The 20413-nt window shown below is 47.2% G+C and overlaps 1 protein-coding gene across 3 annotated transcripts in view; it reads left to right on the top strand.

Moving 5' to 3' along the window:
- The window catches only part of ANKS6 (ankyrin repeat and sterile alpha motif domain containing 6), a 61520-nt gene extending 42147 nt beyond the window's left edge, over positions 1 to 19373 (top strand). For all 3 annotated transcript variants that reach the window (XM_013993702.2, XM_013993700.2, XM_001925405.4), the window contains 3 exons: positions 3599 to 3666; positions 7194 to 7310; positions 14493 to 19373. In XM_013993702.2, the coding sequence (XP_013849156.1) occupies positions 3599 to 3666; positions 7194 to 7310; positions 14493 to 14597 (290 nt within the window). In that variant the 3' untranslated portion in view covers positions 14598 to 19373. The remainder of the gene's footprint in view (positions 1 to 3598; positions 3667 to 7193; positions 7311 to 14492) is intronic.

Genomic DNA, 20413 nt, shown 5'->3' with positions numbered 1-20413 from the left:
GATAAGTGCACACTGCTGTTGGCATCCTCTTTATTTGGAGCTGCTTTTATTATTTTGTGATATCTAGTACGATCATTTATAAAAGCTTCAGAAATTCACTAGCCACCCCATTCCTCCCTGTGTTTTCTATGTGGAGTCTTAAGTTCCCCACCCATAAACTCCCACCTTGGAGGCTCTCAGGAATCTAAACTCTTAGAAGTTCACTTTGGGATTTGTACCCCACTCTTTCTTCTCTCTCATTAACTTTATTTGGCTACGCCTATGGTACGGGGAAGTTCCCAGGCCAGGGGTCAAACCCACCCCACAGCAGTGACCTGAGCCACAGGAGTGACAATACCAGATCCTTAACCTGCTGAGCCAGCAGGGAACTCCTCTCATTCATTATTTTAAAAAGGTTTTAAAAAGCCTAGATGGGATAAAAACAGAGGAGGACCTGACAGAAAATTCTTTTTAGATTAATTTCTCTGGCTTAGAAAGCGTCATTTTCCCTAGGGTTCCTGGGTCCTGAGGCAGCAAGACCCTTGTCCTGTGGCCATTAGATTTTCACAGACCAGAGCCTTCAGTCCATCCCCAGATAGCAATTCTTTATATTTTTCTGGGAAACCTGTAGCCCCAGTCAGGTACTGATGAATGGCAGTCATGCCAGGCCACAAGAAGAGAGGTGGCAGTGGTAGGCTAGAGCCAATTATTAAATTTATAGGAAATGTTTAAGCTGGCAGTTAAACACCGCTGCTAAAAGTCAATTTACAACAATGTTTTTCTATTATGAAAAAATAGAAAAAGGTCAATATACATGAACTTACCATTATTATGTTACATATAAAGGTATGTGGCATTTAAAACAAAATGTATCAGAGTTCCTGTTGTGGCTCAGTGAGTTAAGAACCTGACATTGTCTCAATGAGGATGCAGGTTCGTTCCCTGCCCTCTCTCAGTGGGTTAAGGATCTGGTGTTGCCCCAAGCTGTGGTGTAGGCCTCAGCTGCAGCTCCCATTCGACCCCTAGCCCAGGAACCTCCATATACTGTGGGTGCCGCCATGAAAAGAAAAGGGAAAGCAGTATTATTGACTATTTTTTAGTGCATTTTACTAATATCTGTGCTCTTGAGGTTCTTTGGATCTCTTTTATCTGTATGTGGGGGTCCTGTGTAATGATGTGTTCCTACTGTGCGTCTTTCCCAGTTCCACTCTCAGGAACATGACCTTGGTAGGTTGAAATCAGCCATGATGGGTATTTACACCATGGAAATTAGCAAACACCACCCACCACTCACGGATTGGCTTATTGTTTTATAGATCATCTGAATATCATCTCTACAGTGGTGGAGACAGTGTTAATTATGCAGGTTAAACTTGAAAGTGTCATGGAGTTCCTGTCGTGTCTGGTTAAGGATCTGGCGTTGCCACAGCTGTAGCATAGGTCTCAGCTGCAGCTTGGATTTAATCCCTGACCCAGGAATTTCTATATGCCACAGAGGTGGCCCCTCAAAACCCCTGAAACTCTTAAGTGTCATGTCTGTAGCTGTTACATTGAGAATAGCACCAAAAGTGAGAAAGTATTCTAAGATTTGAAAACCATCATCTGATTCAGCAAAGTAGCTCACATGAAGTTCCAACATACTTCTTGTTTCATTTCATCTTGCGTGTTCACATAAATAGAAGCATCACCCAACCTTTGTGTTGAAATTGCCGTCATTGACTCTGTCTGTGTCCACACGAATAAGGAAAAAATCAATGAAGCATTCAGTGAGATGCCTGAAGTGCAACAAAGGCATTATTGACTCTAGGGAATTTATAGTCCCTATAAATTGTTGTGTAATTATTAAGTGTAATATAATAACATATATTATTGTGTAAGTTATTATATGTTGTATTGTGTAATTTATTATATGTAAATTGTATGTACACATCCTTAAATGAGTAAAATCTGCAATAAAATCATGTACCTACATACCTGCATATGTTCCCACACCCCCAGAAAGCCAGTTGTTAAGCATTCACCAGCATACAAATGTGTAGAGAGACTCGTAGAGGGAACAGCAGGAGCAAAGCATTATAGGCATCATGAACCTCTGATGGAGTATGTGTGTACAGGGACTTGTTTCATCGCATACATCCGAGCTCAGCAGCAGCTCTTCTGTGAAGCCTTCTCGGGTCCCTTGGGCCTGTCAGCTGTCCTTTTCATCCCCAGATCTCCTTGTTGATGCCCTTCGCCATACACTCATCACCAATGGGAGAAGTGGCAGAGTGGGCAGGGTGTGTAGCAGCGGCCTGACAGTGAAAGTACTAGGTTTGCATCCCTGCTGTGCCCTGGACTAGTGGTATGCCCTCCCCCGAGATATGGTACCCATCTTCCTGTGCCTTCCTTATCTGCAAATGGGGACAGTAATAGGGTCTACCTCATGGGGTTGTTAAGAGCAAATGGGTCACCCAGTGCAGAGGGCCTGATGGTGAGTGCTGTGCATCAGCTGTCCCCACCCCTTCTTTATAACTTCCTGGCAGGCACACTGAGTTCCCCCATACCAGGGACTTTTCCATCCTTGGATTCAGGGAGTAAGCATATTAGTAGCCACTGTTGAATGATGAGCGAGTGAATAAAAGAAGGACCTTTGGCCTCCTAACATCCACTCTTCTGTGAGCTGTACCCACTACCACAGGACCTTTGCACTTGCTGTTTGTTTTCTCTGCCTGGATGCTGCCTGGTCCTCTTTGCCTTGATGTCTGCACAGTGTGCTTCATCATTTTCTGCTCAAAGGTCCCCTTCTGAGAGCCTTCCCTGACTATCCTCTATAAAACAATATTCTCACATCCCCTGTCCTTCTTCCCCACGCTGCTCTGTTCTTCCCCACTGCCTTGGGCCTGTCAGCCTGCTTAGGGTCTGTTTTGGTCCCTATTAAATCCCCAGGGCCTAGTCTGGCAAATGCGTATTGATTGTGTGAATGAATGTTTATTCAAGCTCCCCAGATGCTGGTCTTATCTTCCTCTTTACCGTCCCTTCTCTGATGTCTCAATACCCCTGGTCTGTGTCTGCCTGGCTCTGCTGGTCCACTCAGACAGCCCACAGCCTCCTAAAGGCTGAGCCACACCCTGCCTCTGGTCTGAAGCCCACCTGCCTGCTCTCTCCAGCTCTCTCTCTGGCTGGCCTTAGCGTCTGCTGCAGGTGCGGCTCCCAGCAGTTAGGAAAATGAAAAATTGTTCATAATGAAAATTGTTCATTTTTCATAATGAAAAATTGTTCTTGCCCAGAAGGGGGACTTTTAGTTCCAGCAGCTAGAACTCTGAGAACATGGTGATTGCAGCCATGGGAGAGTCATCCTGGCCATGAACCTCCCGATCTTCTGTCTTCACAGCCCAACCTGGCATTTTGGGAGATGCCAAGGGACTGACCTAAGGGAAGAATATGGCCAACAGGTGGCTCGGGACCTACCTCCAGCTTTATCCCCGGAAGCACAGCTTAGATCTGCTTTTTGGATTGGGGTTTCTTGGAGAATTTCTTTTGAAATGAGATTACCACCACTTCATGAAAGTTTGAAGGTCACACTTTGATACATTTTACCAAATGCTAAAATATCTTATTTCACATTCTTTCTCTCTTGAAGATGAACTGACTGGAATCCTTAAGAAATTATCACTTGAGAAATATCAGCCCATTTTTGAGGAGCAAGAGGTAAGACTGTGCTTTTTGAATGTCAATTTAAGCCTTAACTCTCAAACAGTTGTCTAAATGTGTAGGCTTCCATTCTGCAAGCCTCGATTGATTTTTTTTTGACTGAGACAGTGGAGAAAATGGAATTCGTGTTCAGCACATTTAGTTCAGTTCGTAACAGTGAAATCCTGAGGACCTTATGGCTTGTTTTGTTATGATAGCATTTTGTAATTTTGAGCACTGCTCTCTCTAGCAAAGTTTGTGTCTGTCATATTCTTTAGTGAAGAGGATTGACTAGCAGGTTTTTTTGGTGTAAAGCAAAATCCTAATGAGTCTCTATTAAGTGTCTAGATGTCAAGAGTTTGTGGTAGTCTGGGAGAGTCCCTGTTTGTTTAAAAGCGTTCCCAATCAGGAATTTCTAGTGGCCTAGAGGGTTAAGTGTCCAGTGCTGTCACTGCTGTGGCGTGAGTTCAATTCTGGCCCAGGAACTTCTTTATGATGTGGGCGCAGCCAAAAAAAAAAAAAAAAAAAAAAAAAAAAAAGTAAACAAAAGCACTCACAATCACATTTTTTAAAATTACTGTTCTGGTAGTTCCTGTTGTAGCGCAGCAGAAACGAATCCCACGCGGGTTCGATCTCTGCCTTGCTCAGTGGGTGGGGGATCCGGTATTGTCATGAGCTGTGGTGTGGGGTGCAGATCCTGAGTTGCTGTGGCTGTGGTGCAGGCCAGCAGCTGCAGGTCCGATTTGACCCCTAGCCTGGGAACTTCCACATGCCACAGGCGTGGCCCTAAAAAAAAAAAAAAAAAATTGTCCGTTATGCAGTTTGGCAGTTTCTCAAAATGCTAGAGTTACCATATGACCCAGAAATCCCACTACTAGGTGTATATGCAGAAGAACTGAAAACGTACATTCACACAAAAGCTTCCTAGCCACACTGTTTGTTGTAGCCAAGAAAGGGAAGCAACCCAAATGTCCATCACTTGAGGAATGGATAAATCAAATGTGTTCTTTCTATTCCGTGGAATATAACTTGGCTATAAAAAAGAAGGAAATACTGATGCACACAATAATGTGGATTAACCTTGAAAACGTAATGCTCAGTAAAACAAGTTAGTCACGAAAGGCCACATATGGTACGATTCCATTTATGTGCAATGTCCGAAATAAGTAAATCTGTAGAGACAGAAAATAGATTCGTGGTTGCCAGGGAATGTGGGGAGGAGAGGCTGGGAGTGATTGCTCATGGGCATGGCTTTTCCTTTCGGGGGGATGAACATGTTCTAAAATTAAGTGTAGTGATGGTTGCACAACTCTGTACTCAGAACATTTATTTGTACACGTTAAATAGGTGAATTATATGGTCGGTGAGTTGTGTAATAAAATGTTAAAATTGTTACTGTTTTGGCCAAATAAAATCACTCTGTGGGCCCACCAGCCACAGGTTAGAATGTGCTGGTGCCCAGTTTAGTCTATGGTGACTGTCATCGTTACAGTAGCCGTCACAAGAATCACTTATTGTCCCCAACAAGCTGGAGGTGCAATTGAAGAGTTTGTATTTTGCTTCAAAAAACAGACAGGGGTGGGAGGTGTTATGGCTTTCTTTCTTCGTTTGCTTTCTTGCCCTGTCCAGTCTGTCTTTCCTGCCTCCTTGGCATCTTTTTTTTCAGACTCTTTTTTTTTTTTTTTTGGCTTTTTAGGGCCTCACCCGCGGCATATGGAAGTTCCCAGGCTAGGGGACAAATTGGAGTTATAGCCGCCAGCCTACACCACAGACACAGCAATGCCAGATCTGAGCTGTGTCTGCAGCCTACACCACAGCTCACCGCAACGCCATGAACCTACATCCTCATGGCTACTAGTCAGATTCGTTTCCGCTGCGCCGCAACGGGAACTCCTCCTTGGCATCTTAAACTTCAGCAGTGATTGTTCTTGTCGTTGAGAAAGTCTTTCCTGTTTGCTGATGGCTGCCTCCTTTTACTTTATACATTCTATGCCTTCTGAAGAGCTGGCCATAGGGACCCACACACAGGCTGGCTGTGGGGTTTCTGCCAGGGTCTAGGGTGGTGGGAGGAGAGGAGCGTCCAGAGGGGCCAGGAGTATCTGGTGTGGCCAGGGGGGCAGGTGGTTTTCATCAAAACCATGTCACCTGTCCTTCAGCCCATCAGCACCTCGCGATATCTAAAGTCCCAGAGAGGTGCAGGGAGTTTATTATTGTCAGAGAGGTGGGATGTGCCTGCATCCCTGGCTGTTGGATAAGGAAACAGACCCTTCCCCACTAACTCAAACCTCCTTGAAGATATGTTTTCATCCAGGAAAGTAAATGACTATTGAAAAAGAGAAGGAGTGGGGAAATTTTTCCTGGTGTCGAGGCCCAGGCAGGGATGACAGAAATATGAGCCTTTCTCGGAGTTCCCATCATGGTGCAGTGGAAACAAATACGACTAGGAATCATGAGGTTGCAGGTTATATCCCTGGCCTCGCTCAGTGGGTTAAGGATCTGGTGCTGCCGTGAGCTATGGTGTAGGTCGCAGACTTGGCTTGGATCTGGTGTTGCTGTGGCTGTGGCGTACGTAGGCCAGTGGCTACAGCTCCGATTAGACCCCTATCCTGGGAATCTCCATATGCTGCGGGTGCAGCCCTAAAAAGACAAAAAGATAAAAAGACAAAAAAAAAAAAAAAAAAAAAAAAGGAAATATTAGCATTTCTCCAGTAGAAACCAAGGATTGTGCACCTTTGAGATGCCCTTTTTCTGAGCCCTTCTCTGCTTTGGTTCTCCCTGGCCCTTCTTTCCTTTATTGCTTCTGCATGTTTATTTTCTCACTCTGTCTTTCCACAGTCTGCATCTCTCTTGTCCTTCGGGAGAGGGGGTGGAACATGGTGAGGACCGCCATATGTGCGTATTTTCTGTGCAGTTTCCAATATTGTTAAAAGTGCAGCAACATTGGAAGTAACTTTCTAAGAGCAGGACTTGGATTGGCATCACTCTAGTCACCCAGATGACTGTATAGGAGACTTCCCTTGCTTGTTTTGTTTGCAGGGTCTTTCTGGAATACACCTCTCCTAAAACTCCCAGGGCTAGTGCTAAGGAGAGTTCTTTTTTTTTTTTTTTTTTTGAGATTTCTTTGGCCACTTCCATGGCATATGGAGGTTCCCAGGCTAGGGTTCCAATCAGAGCTGTAGCCGCCAGCCTATGCCAGAGCCACAGCAACACAGGATCCGAGCCGCGTCTGCAACCTACACCACAGCTCGCGGCAACGCCGGATCCTTAACCCATGGAGCAAGGCCAGGGATCGAACCTACAACCTCATGGTTCCTAGTGGGATTCATTAACCACTGCGCCACGACAGGAATTCCGAGAGTTCATTTTTAATGACATTTTTCAAATAAGCTTTCAGCACAAAGCCAGGAATTGGAAGTAGTAAATTCTAATTAATTCACTACTAATAAGCACTAACAGCTCATAATCATAAGAGTCCTGTTGCGGTTGGGGAAAAAAGGGGTGTGGCACCAAGCAGATGGTAGCAAATCCCCCTTCTCTCTTCTCAGGTGGATATGGAAGCCTTCCTCACGCTCACTGACGGTGACTTGAAGGAGCTGGGTATTAAGACAGATGGATCCAGGCAGCAGATTTTGGCAGCGATTTCTGAACTGAATGCAGGCAAGGTATTGTTCTCAATCTTTTTTTTTTCTTCCTGTGTCAACCAGCCAAGAGCTTCACTCGGATCCTCCACCCTAGTGCCCTAGTGTTCCCAAGGACCTCCACGGTCTCATTTCATCTCCCCCCACAACCCCGGTGGAGGCTGGCCCTCATGGCTGAGGGCTCACCGCCTTCCAGTATGCCTGTTCCTTTTCCAGGTCTCTCTTCCCATGAAGTGGTTTCTCCTTAGATTCGGCCACCGTATTCCCTCCAGTCATCTCAACCCACAGGGCTGGGTTTTGCCCTCCAGAGCACAATGGAAATTGATTCAGACAGGCCTTGAAGTCAGGCAGACCTGGGTTTGAATCCCAGCCCCTCCACTCACTCAGAGTGACCCTGAACAATTCACTCCCCTCTCCGAGCCTTGCGTCTCTAGGGTGGGGGTGATGGGCTTGCTGCCGGGACTGAAATGCGCAGCAGAGCACCTGGCATACAGAGTTCCATCAGCTACTGTTGATATTGTTGGCAACCTGCATTTTTTTTTTTTTTTTTGGTCTGCTGTTCAATTTCTGTTTCATCAGCTTTCAAGCTAAAGATTAGCAGTGCCCCCACCCACCTGCCTAAAAGCACAGATGCAAAAAAACAAACAAGCAGACAAAACACACAAGGAGCAAGGCACCACTGGCTCTGCAGATGGCTGTACCGTCACTCTTGAGCTATTCACACGCCTTGGCCTTCTGCTTTTCCCCTAATGTGAGCTAGATTTTGTTGGTCCCTTATTCTAGCAACAACATATAATACTTGCTTACCTATTGCTTTTTCACACTCTGCCTAACAGCTCCCCACTTGTTGGACCATAGTGCTGTGTTGGGGATTTTGTCTTTAGAAATTGTACCAGAATGGACATGTCTGCTTTTTTGATTTTTTCTTCTGTTGTCTTGTTCCTCAGGCTGTGTTCCCTAATACGAGGTTGTGTCAGATATTGTGGCTGTTTTATGGTTCTTTCTATATATTGCCGGGTAGGCACAGAAGTATTGAACAGCCACAGGCAGATAAATATCCATGTAGCACTTTATCATTCACAGGTCACTTTGCACAGTTTCCTCAGTTACTCTAAAGGCCACTACCCTCACCTTCTCTCAGCCAACTGGGGAGCAGAATCTGGGCGACGTCTTCCTCATTGCTTCCCGCAGCACCACACTGCCGAGGGGGCCCCTCCTGGCCCTGCTGTATTTTGGGGTGCTGCTTTTATTTATTTATTTATTTTTTTGCTTTTTTGTCTTTTCTAGGGCTGCTCCCACAGCATATGGAGGTTCCCAGGCTAGGGGTCCAATTGGAGCTGTAGTCACCGGCCCATGCCGGAGCCACAGCAACGTGGGATCCGAGCCGCATCTGCAACTTACACCACAGCTCACGGCAACGCCGGATCCTTAACCCACTGAGCAAGGGCAGGGACTGAACCCGCAACCTCATCGTTCCTAGTCGGATTCGTTAACCACAGAGCCATGACGGGAACTCTAGGGGGCTGCTTTTATTGCCATCCTTATCATTATTTTGCCTGTCTGAAGGCTGTGAGGGGGTTTTTCAATGTGATATAGTCAGCTTGCTTCAGGTGCCTGCAAAGCTGAGCGTTTTCTTGCAGGTCTTTCTATGTGTTCTTTCTCTTCAGTAGGTGGCCTGTTCCTAAATGCTGCTCACCTGTCTCAGGCCCCTGGCTGACTCACTTCACAGATAGGGAAGCAGAGGCTCCAAGAAGGGCAGGAGCTCTGACTCTCAGACCAGCACCATTTCTGCTCTGCCCTTAGACATGAAGGGCAGGAGGTGGGCAGGTCTTGGCTATTGAGAAGGGTTCACCCAGGAAACAGGGTGGGTCATATGGACGGATCACCTGAAGCCAGCAACCAAGCCCTTTGGAGCATGGATTTATTCATGAATAATCGCCCTTTGTCTGCTGTGTCCCAGGCACTGTGTGGGTGTTGACCACTGAGAATCACTCTGTGCCCAGCACTGCTCTGAGCACGTTACATCTCCTCCTTCATATAACCCTCCAGAGGTTGGTTCCAGTGTACAGTTGAGAGAACTGAGGCACAGAGAGATCCTGGAACTTGCCCAAGATCACACAGTCAGTAAGTGCAGAGCCAGGATTGGAACCTAGAATTTGTGTACTGACCACTGTACAATCCTGCCTCGATGTAACCCCCAAGCACAGGCGAGGCATATTGTGTTGTGGGAGCTCCTGACTTAGAGTGGGGGACTTAGAGGTAGGCCTGGAAGGTGTCCCCAAGGAAGGAAGATAGGAACCACCTGGCAAAGGGGTAGAAGACGTGTGCAGACCAGGCAGAGGGAGGCACATGTGCAAAGGCCCTGTGGTGAGAAGATATGCATTTAAAGAACCAAAGGAGTGACTGGCCCCTGGAAAGCAAGATGCCCAGTGGGAGGGGAGGCCAGAGGGGACAGATGAAGGCTCCCAGGGTGGTCGAGGGTGACCCAATCAAGTGGACAATGGCTTTGGAGAAGGGATTAGGTGAGTGATGGTAGGAGGACTCTGGCTCAGGAGTTAGGATCCTTCCTTCTCCTGGCCTCCAAGGGCCTGATGTGTGAACCAGGAAGAGGATGGAGGTGAGGAAAGCCAAGCTTAAGCTAGTCGAGGAGGAAGGACAGAAAAGGTAGGACCAGTGAGGACAGAGAAGGGCATGGGAAGACAGGAACTGGGTGTCACTGGAGTCTGGCCTGGGGCTTGGTAGCTAATCACTGCTCATGCTTTTGGAACTTCCCCTCTGCCCTCCGTGGCCATGGCCTCCTTGGTCTAGAATCGCAGAAAGAAGACAGCATGGGTTGGTTTGTAAATCTTGGGAAACTTATCTGTCATCATCAGAGTGACATCTCGAGCTACTCCAGAGGAGGACATTTTCTTAAAGTCGCTACAGACTAGAGCTTTTTTTTTTTTAGTTTTCTCTCAAATTCATTGCCCCCCTTCTCCCTGCTTCTGTAACAGTTTGCATCCCATGCTAAACAGGGCCCCATCAAGAGAAGTAGACGCAGCAGCTGTTGGTGGTTGTCGTAGGCAGTTCGGGCTACATAACGAAGTACCTTAGGCTGGGTGGCTTGTAAGCAGAAATTTAATTCTCACAGTATGGTGGCTGGAAGTCCAAGATCAGGGTGTCAGCATGGTCGAGTTCTGGTGAGTCCTCTCCCAAGTTGCACACTGCCACCTTCTTGTGTGTCCTCACATGGCCCAGAGTAGAAAGAAGCAAAATTTTTCTTATCTCTTCTTATAGGGGTATGATGGCACCATGGAAGCCCCACCCTCATGACTTCACCTAAGCCTAGTCACTTCCCAAAGGCCATCACATTGCGGGGTTAGGGTTTCAGCATAGGAGTGTGGGGAGTACACAGACTTCGGCCCATACCAGTGGTCTTTCTTGGGGGCCCCAGCTGACCAGCTCTCGACAAAAAGACCCAGGTGCTTCCAACACCCCAGGCCACCCATGTTCTCCCCACAGGCAGCATCTACCCTGCATAGTCAGGCAATCCCACCTGGAGATAGGTGCAAGGGGAAGGAGCCAATCTGAACTAATCCCTGGAGAATGGCCTTTTATACGAGGGTTAGTAGTGCCAGACAAAGTCCTGTGGAAATAAGGATTGCATGTCAAGTGTATCTCAGAGCAAAGGTGTGATTGGGAGAAGGTGAACATCACAAAGGCAAGTTTATCTTCCCCACTCTAGGTCATCATTGCAAGTCTATGCTGGTTCTTAGAAAGTGCCAAGAGGGAGTTCCCACTGTGGTGCAATGGGTTAAGGATCCAGCACTGTCTCTGTGATGGCACAGATTTGATCCCCAGCCCAGCACAGTAGGTTAAGAATCCAGTGGTGCCACAGCTGCAGTTTGGATTTGACCCCTGGTCCAGGAACTTCCATATGCCGAGAGAGAGAGAAATTGCAAAGAACTTCTCAGGCTGACTGTGGCTTCCTAGAGCCCTTTGGATGCCCTGGACCTGGGCTCTTCTGGGCTGGATCCACCTGACCCCAACTCCTGTGTCCTTTTTGATTGCCACAGGGCATAAGCTTCCCCTTCTAATGTTCATCCTTTTCCTTTCGAAACCCAGCCTTGGCCAAGGGAGTACCCAGGGTGGCTCAAATGCCCTGTACACATTTGAGAACTTAGTCCAGGACTGGGGGAAGGGGGGGAGAAGCCCAGCTTTCCTTGACCCCTCACCCTGTGTCTTTCAAGCTGTGGTCCTCAGCATGCTGGCAGGTTGTAGAATCAATCTAGTGGTTCACGAATAGCATTTTAACAAGCAAAATAGAATAGAGTAGAAAATATCAAGATTCTTTGCAGGTAGGAAGGGCGAAGCTTCTTTCAGCTATATGGATTTACATGTAACAGGGTTGTGATATAAAATGTATTTCTTACACAATCAAAAAAGTTTGAACATTTTAGCCCCAATTTTTGAAAAAAATGAATATTAACCCAAATCCAGTTGCACCATAAAAATACCAACAAAGTGGTGTGGACCGTCAGCCTGCAAGCCAGGTGACTTCTGGGTGAGCTCACCCCAGTATTCAGGTTGTGATATATACTCGAGTCTGCTTATTAGTCTCTTAGTTTCAGACAAGTTGTATATTAGAGAAGGTGAACCAGAAATGATGGCCTGAGTCTCACCTTTAGCTGGTCCTAAGCCATTGCTTCTTTCCATTCCCACTTTTTTGTGATTATCAAAGCTATGCATAGTCATCTTACTCATTTATACAGTACCAAAAAGGTGAAAGGAACTCTTGAAGGAATCATGATCCAGCCACGCAGAGACTAATGCCGTTCACAGTTGGGAAGCTCACTCTGCAGCATTTTGTGCCGAATGTTTTTCTTCCTGTGGCTGAGATAAATTTGGATCTATAATTTTACATTCTACTTTCTTCGTTTAACATTAAATATATGCAGTTATCCCATGTCATTAAGAACTCTTTTTAATATAATAAATTTGCATGGATGTACTAAAATTAATTTTTTTAAATCCCTACTTGTTGGATATGTAGATATTCAAACTTTCTATAAATAGTGCTGCAGTGGGCAACTTCATGTATAAGGTTTTCTAATTATCTCCTCAGAATAGTTGTCTAAAAAAAAGCAGAATTATGGAGCCAAAGAGTCTAAATCAAGGTAAATGGTACTTCATCCTGAAATACCTTCCAGAAAGAGCCAGTGAACATCCCCACCAGCTGTGGGTGTGAGTTCCAGTGTCAGCCTTGCCAGTATTCAGTACTATCAGTTTGCTCTTTAATTTTTATTACTTTGAGAGGCCAGGAATATGCCTTGTGTTAAGTTGCACTTCTTTAACTACTAGATAGACGGAACTTTCTTTTTTTCTACTTTTATTGGCCATTTGCTTTTTTCCTTTGGAGAATTATCAAGCAGGTGCTTCGAAACTTGGGGGTTTTTAAAGGGCAATTATCGTTATCAACTTCAATCAGTTGTGGATGCAGAGAGCGATTATGGTTTTCATCGTCTGTGGCTCCCTCCTGAGGTTCAGAAGCAGATCGTGCTGGAACCCTGTCTTGCCCTGACCTCCTTTCTCAGGCAATTAAGGCTGAGGTGGTGTCTAATAATGACATGGCTGTCATCCCTTCTATTTATTTTTCAGTCCTCTGCAGTTTGCTCAGGTTATCTCAGGTTGCGCCTCATCGCATCCTCAGCATGTGATACTATCCCCATTTTCCGGATACGGAAACGCAGCAGTGTGGGTCATGCCTGGGTGGAGCGAGTCGTGGCATAGGGACCTGGGATGCTCTGACCCCACCTTCGATGCTCTGTCCTCTGCCCTGCAGCCTTTCAGTGTGTGTTGATGGAATCCTGGTGGCACTTTTCTGGGAAGGGTGACTTGGAAGGATGGTGCAAAGGGAGACTTTTCCTGCCCTCTCAGGTGTCCATGAAGCCTTGTCAACATGAGAGGTCTCTGCTTGGGGGTCTCGAAAGGGGCCCCTCAGGGATATAGGCAGTCAATGAAATGAAAGAAGGGAAAGTTTAAAGTCTAGGCTCATTCAGTGTTTGTTTTTTTCCCACCTACTCTTAACAGAGAACAGCTGGCCAGAGATTATTCATTTTTAATTTGCTTTGCATTTTGACCACATTTATTTGTTGGTTTAAAAAATATATGTTTTGGCAGTTCCTATTGTGGCTCAGTGGTAACAAACCCGACTAGTATCCATGAGGACATGGGTTCAATCGCTGGCCTTGCTCAGTGGGTTAAGGATCTGGCATTGCCATGAACTGTGGTATGTGTTGCAGACACGGCTTGGATCTGGCATTGCCGTGGCTGTGGCCAGCAGCTGTAGCTCTGATTCAGCCCCTAGCCTGGGAACCTCCATATGCCGTGAGTGTGGCCCTAAAAAGGGTGTGGCCTAGAAACAAATATATATATGTCTACACTGCAGCCTCCTGCTGCCCATCTGTGGCCCAGTGTTAGCAGCACCATTTGAGGTACTATTATCATTCTTATTTTATAGATGCGGAAATCAAGGGCCAGAGAGATGAAGTATCTTGCTCAAGGTCACGCAGCTAGTAAATGGGAAGACTGGGATTTGAACCAAGGCTGATTGATTCCAGACTCTGTTCTTAACCTCTGTGTATCACTGCCTTTCAGCTACATATTCAGTGAAGATGTCCTTTGGGCTTAAAGAAACATCCACACTCTCCCTCTTTGCCCATCTCAAACTGTGTGTGTAAGGGGCGGGAGCTGGGACGGGGTGAGAAGTGAATCACCATGAAGCTGAATCTGTCATCTTTTGTATAAAAGGGAATAAAAGCAGCTCAGACTCTTACTCCGTATTAGAAACTTCGACTCCCACTGAATTCCCTGGAAATGTGAGGGCTGGAAAGATGTCCAGAGCAGGGCAGGGTGGGAGACATCCCTTCCGAGATGAGGGACCCAGGGCAAGTCACTCCCGCTCCCTGGACTCTGCTGCCTGTCCTCATCTGGGGGATCAGACCCTACATCTCGGGGGCCTCTCCAGCCAGGCATGCTGCGTTTATGGGGAGATTCTGACTCAGAATGCTTTTATTAATCTCAGCACTCTTTCAATTAGGTAATTTATTTTCCCCAAGACACCCATGGGTTTTTCAAGTATGAGTTAAACATGAACAACACTGTGTCAATTGAATTAATGGTTAAAAGAATTAACAAGACCGTCTTTGTTTTCAATTTCCTCCACAGGGACGCGAGAGACAAATCTTACAGGAAACCATTCACAACTTCCACTCTTCCTTCGAGAGCAGCGCCAGCAACACCAGGGCCCCTGGAAACAATCCGTGTACGTGACCCTCCTTCTCGGGGTCACCGGCATGAGCTTTCTGAACCTCAGTACCCTCTGCATACGGCCAGTGCTCCAGCCACCTGTCCTTCCCCATTCTCTGAAACATACAATGCTTTGTCACACTACTGTGCTTTCATCACACTATTCCCTCTGCCTGGAATGCCAGTCTTCCTTTCCCTATTATAGGAGTGGGTGATGCTAGTTGCGGTAACAAACTCCAACACAGTAGAGACGTATTCTGCTATAGGACCTCGTATGGCTGCCTGTGCTGGGCAGAAGCACACGGTAATTCAGGGACCCAGCTCCTCCTGTCTGTGGCTCTGCCATTCCCAGGGGCCTTGGAGTCTTTGCTTCTGGCTGGCAGAGGAGAAGGGGATGGTGGTGAAGGTACAGCCACTTAACTGCCTTGCTCTTAACGGCTCACATTCCATCAGCCACCCAAAGTCACATGGCCCCACCTTGATGAAAGGAGACTGGGAAGTGTAGTCTTTGTTCAGGTAGTGCCCTCACAGCTACAAATCTGTACTTAGATGAGGGAGCGTATATTTTGGAGGAAGTTAGCCACACCACCACCTCCTCCCTTAGAACTTCTAACTTGTCCCTCCCACCAATGCACCCACCAAAGAAGCTATTCTTTACTCCCTTGCCCAGAACTAACTCCTCCAGCCACTGGGGCCCCATACTGGTCTGTATGAAAATGGCTCTCACTGCATCTGCTGCAAACGGCGTACAGCAGCTGTTCAGATGTGTGCGTTGAATGCATTTTTTCTTTCTTGCAAAGACAGCCTTTTTATATAGGAAAAAAAAAGAGAGGTCCAAGGGGTCTTGGAGGATCCCTTCTCTTTCCTTGTCTGTGGCTGGGCAAGACAATGCTCTGATATTCCTCGGTGCTCACTCCGTATCACTGTAGGGCTTTTCCACTTTGAGTGGAAGCAGAAAACCCTGATAGATTACATTGTGGAAGGACTTGGATGCTCACATTTTCCAGGCAATGAAGTGAGGAATTTGAAATTTCTTCTAGACACTGTTAATGCTGTGTTCCTCAGAAGGGGATCAGCCCCTGTGGTTTTTCTACCATGTCATATTCTACAAAAAGGACTCTGACTTTTTTGAGTCCAGTAGGTTTCTGAAATGTTTTCAAGTACGTAATTCATTTGGACAACACGTGCTGCACTTCTGCCATGTGCTGGGTGATTGGGTGCAGAGATGAGCCAGAGCCATTCCCCCCTCTTGAGCACTCTTAAGGAGAAGATGTGAGTGGATGGTCCCAGCCTTGAGGGGCAGCCCAGAGGAGTGGAAAGCGTTCTGGACTCGGCTCAGGGTTCTGGTCCTGCCCTGCAGCTGGCCAGCTGTGTGTCCGAAGACAGGTTAACTTGGGCTCTCAGAGCCAATGTGTGTCAAGTACTTGGTGTGTGGGATGTGCACGATGGATGGCAGCCTTTGCAGGGTTCTCATCTTCACCAGGAGCCTTGCCAGGCTGCGTGCTGGTGTCCTGGGGAAATGTGGCCTCTCCTCTCTCCCTCTGGTGCCCATTTCCCTCCGCTGGCTTCTGCATTGCCCGCAGCCCCAGTGTTCTCTCTCCCCATCATCAATACAGCAGATGCTGTTCCTCCTTTACCCTCTCATCCTCTCACCCATAGAAGCCAACTTTTCACATGACTGGAGAGAAGAGGTTTTGTTTCAGCCATCCCTGGCAAACGCCTTTATAAATGTTCCTCAAATCACATCTTTCCTTAAGGAGACACGTGTGTGGCAGCTGGACGCCAGTGTCATCTGTCCTCACCACCAGCCTGGAGGCTGGCATAGTTTCACCTCATTCTGCACACTAGAGGCACAGACAGGGAGGAGTGGAGCCCAGCCCAAAAGGAGCAGAGCTGGCTGAGAACAAGATCTAGCAGGCTTCCGAAACCGGGCTTTTGCCACTGAATCCTGTAGACTCCTGGAGCTGGAGGCAGCAAGGGTTCTCACTGTTGTAGTGAACTCATGCCTTCAGAGGCTATCAGTAGGCCTTGGGTTGTTTACCTCTGAAATACATATGGGCTCCTGAGTTAGGTGCTGTGAGGTTTTGTGCTTGCTCTTTGCTGTCCTGCTGGTCTTTTCATCGCCCCTCTATTTGTGCAGCCTTCACTGGGTTAAGTTTGATTGAGTACCTATGATACGCAGGAGCTATGCCGGGGTCAGCGTTTCACAAAGGCATACCTCCAGGGTCTCATATGATGACCCCAGACAGAGCAGGGCTTATTATTCTCATTTTGCAGATGGGAAAGTAGGCTCAGGATGGATGCTGCTTTTGTCTTTTTTACTGGACTCAGTGGCTCTAAGGCTTTTTCTCCCAGGCAGTTTGTGCTGGTTGGTAAGAGCTCCTGGGCACCCTTTCTGGGCCATGATCACCACCTTTCTGGGCCCCTCCAGGAGGCTATTCTTATCCACATTGTTTCTCTTGCTCAGTGACCACCAGCATATCCTAAAGTGTGTTCTTCAGAACCCTAGTTCCATAGGGTGCTAGCAGGTTTTTTATAAAGGAAGATGAAGGAGGAGTTGTGTATATATGACAGTGGGGTGGGGCTCTGGGATCATAGATTTGGCAGACACCAGGTTAAAGGTCAGTTGCATGATTTTTGCTACAGGACACCTCAGAATCCTTAGCATGCCATGCATGAGGTGGGGGGATTGCTTCAAAGGGACCATGTAGCTTGTGGCATTTCCCACATATTTGATCACAGAGTGCTGCTTCACTCTTGCAAGACTGGGGTTCCTTGGACACCACTGGGGAGCCCCTGCTTTGACTGGGATAGTGGCAGCCCTGAGGCTTCACAGCCCCTGGGGGTGGACCCAAGTGGCACTGGGGGCTTCCGGCTGGGTCAGGGGTCTTTGGTAAGGGCCTCTTCTCTACCCAGCAGTTCTCTTTTTGGCAGTGGGACATTGTGGTGAGGGAGTCCCCTGACTTTGAGAAGGCTGGGATCCTGCTCAGAGGGTTCTGCATCCTGGGTGTTTCCTGCAGAGCCAAGGGCATCCTTTCTCAGTGTTGGTGCAGGCATCCTTTCTCAGTGGCCAAGGGGATGCTCATGCCTCCTTGCATCAGCGTCAGACTATTACAAGTTTTGCACGGAAAACATTTACTTTTTCGTTTACCAAACATTTACTGAGCATTTACCCTATATCCTGTGCTTGCGCTTTGGATCCAAAGATGAAGAACAGTTGTCTCTGTCCTCAAAGCATCCACAGGATCTTAAGGAGACAATCACTGAAGTCAGACGTTGTGCCATAAGGAGTTTTGTAATAAAGGAGTGTGATGGGTCCACAGCTCGAAGGACTTGTGGGTGACAGCTCAGGGTCAGCCTGAACAGGCCCCAGTGGAAAGACTGGGTCTGAAGGGGTGAGTCAGCACATCTGGCAGGTGGGAAAGAAAGAGAAAGGGTTCCCCACACTGGGCGTGGCGGGGAGCAGTGTGTGAGAAGGCAGGTGGCATGTAACATTTGTGGATCAAATATCATCAGGGGTATAGTTAGATACTTGCTATTCTGATTTAAGGTTCTTTTCTTTGAAATGCTTGGAAGCAGTCAGTTACCTGGAAAGAGTACAGAATCACCAGTCAGTCCTAGCACTGGGTTTTGGCTCAGCCACTTCTTAATGGGCAATGTGCTTCTTTTACTCCTTGAGCCTGTTTCTCTTTTGGTTACAAGGGGATAGTGCTCCCCCAAGGCACTGAGGATCAGATGCAGGTGAAAGCCCTTTTCACACCATGTGGAGCTGTGCAGATGTGAGAAATCTCCATCACCTGTTTGAAATCCTCTCTGTCTCTGTTTCTCCCTCCCCTCACCTCCCACTCGTCCTGAAGTAGGCAGGGCTGGGAGGTCGAGGCCAGAAGCAGCAGCCTCCAGCCAGAGGTAGCAGCAGCTTAGATGGCTCTGCTGGCATTGGAGCCCTGAGGACGTGAGGGTTGGTGGTGAATCTCCACCCTCAGCTGTGCCTAACTCTGCTGTTTGTGTCCTTGGGATGCCCAGCAAAGTGGACAGAAAGAAGCAGGAAGGCCTTCTAGCCAGATCACAGGAACTGATCCAGGGAAGGAATCAGAAAACCCCTCCCATTTGCTCTTACCTTAGAGCTGCCTAAGGACACTGCCGTGGAGGCCAGGCCTGGGCTATACAGCTGTGGACATCTGCGATGACCTGTGCTTCCAAAAAGGCACCCCCTGAGGGCCTGGGACCCTTCCCAGGAAGATTTGCAGCCCAGACTAAAGGTGTTATGAAGCACCATCTGTACTCTGCTGTCCACTTCAGGCAAGATGACCACGTCTCATTAACCAACAGATCATCAACATGCAAAGAGACCACTACTTTCCCTGTCAAAGTTGACAGCAAATTCTGCAGGACTGGAGGAGATGGGTGGTGCACCCTCTCTGCAGCTTCCTTCCTAAGGGAGAGACCACCCAGGGTCCCCTCTTCAGGGCCCTCCCTGCCCAGGGAAGTGAGCCGACTCCCATCAGGGTAAGGTCCCACCCAGTTCCTGTGAGCACTGCCTCCGTAGGGTTCATAGACACATGCCATGGCTGTCCTCTTCCAGGAAACCTTGTCCCTACCATCCAGGAGGCTGGGCCTCAGCAGGGCCACTTGATCCTTTGATAAGAGACCAAGGTGCTGTTTTGTGTCAGCCTAACTGTGTTTCCATGTACCATCCAACACTACTTTCTGTTATTTTATTATTTCCATACAAAGACTTGATTCTTTGAAGGATTTTTGTTTGCCAAATGTATATTAAATAATGGTGAATTTGTCTTCTCACTGTGACTTTGCTCATCAAAGGTATAAAGTACTGCTCAGATTTCTTCCAGTGAGAACTGTCCTGGAGATGTGCCTGTGGTGTGCCGGGTGCTTCTGTTGCCTCGCTGCCTCCTTCACAATAACCTTGTGAGGCAGCCTTAAAATCCCCTTTCTACTGATTTGGTGAGTGCGGCACATAGATATTAACCTCGCCAAGGTCACCCAGTAACGGGATAGTCGGTTTGAATGCCAGCCTCACTTCTTGTCTCTCTGTGATTTCTTACTGCCTTTTGGCACAGAGGGGAATGTTGAACTGGAATAAGGTCAGCCAACAACTAAGCAGATAAAACTTCATTAGTCCGTATGGCTTCTTCACAATTATTTTTTTGGGTGGGGAGGTGCTTTTGAAATACTATAATACTATATATATGTGTATGTATATATACACATATATAGATACATATAATACATATATATTTACATATATATCTTGGAGATTCTCTGTTTCTTCTAAGAATACTTACAAGTCAGAAAACTTCCTTATCTCTACCTCTTCTGCTCTCAATATTTCACGTTGGCTGTGCTTAGCCCTACAGAGCATTTGGGAAACAGAAGGTAACATGGGTCTTAGTCCTAAAGCAGATGGAATGAGGCCAAAGTCTCTGGGACCCCAGAATGGGAAACAAAGATCCTGGGGAGACTGTGGGAGTAGTGACAGCTCTCCAGTAGGAAAAACATTCCAGGGACCAAGGCTACCTGAAAGGGAGTTTATCCCCCTGATGGACTCCGAGAGGCTGGTTAAGTCCAGGCAGTTGGAGAGGGGAACTCAGACTTTGGTTGAAGATTGGACCAAGCAAGTGGCTCCCATGGGACCAGTGGCAGAAGTGATAAGGGAAAAACAAGTACAAGGCAAGGAGTTTACCTGACACTAAATATATTCATTATACAGGGTTGGCCTTGATCTTGATGTAAGTCCCTATTACCTGACAGGTAGGGAGTGGTAGAAATGGTAGTTTTAGTTTTACAGATGCGTGAAATCTGAAAGTCTGAGAAACACTGTT

The sequence above is a fragment of the Sus scrofa genome, chromosome 1 (assembly GCF_000003025.6).
Source record: "Sus scrofa isolate TJ Tabasco breed Duroc chromosome 1, Sscrofa11.1, whole genome shotgun sequence".
Lineage (NCBI taxonomy): Eukaryota > Metazoa > Chordata > Mammalia > Artiodactyla > Suidae > Sus > Sus scrofa.
Note: the sequence above shows the minus strand (reverse complement) of the source record. Positions and strands in the feature narration are given on the sequence as shown.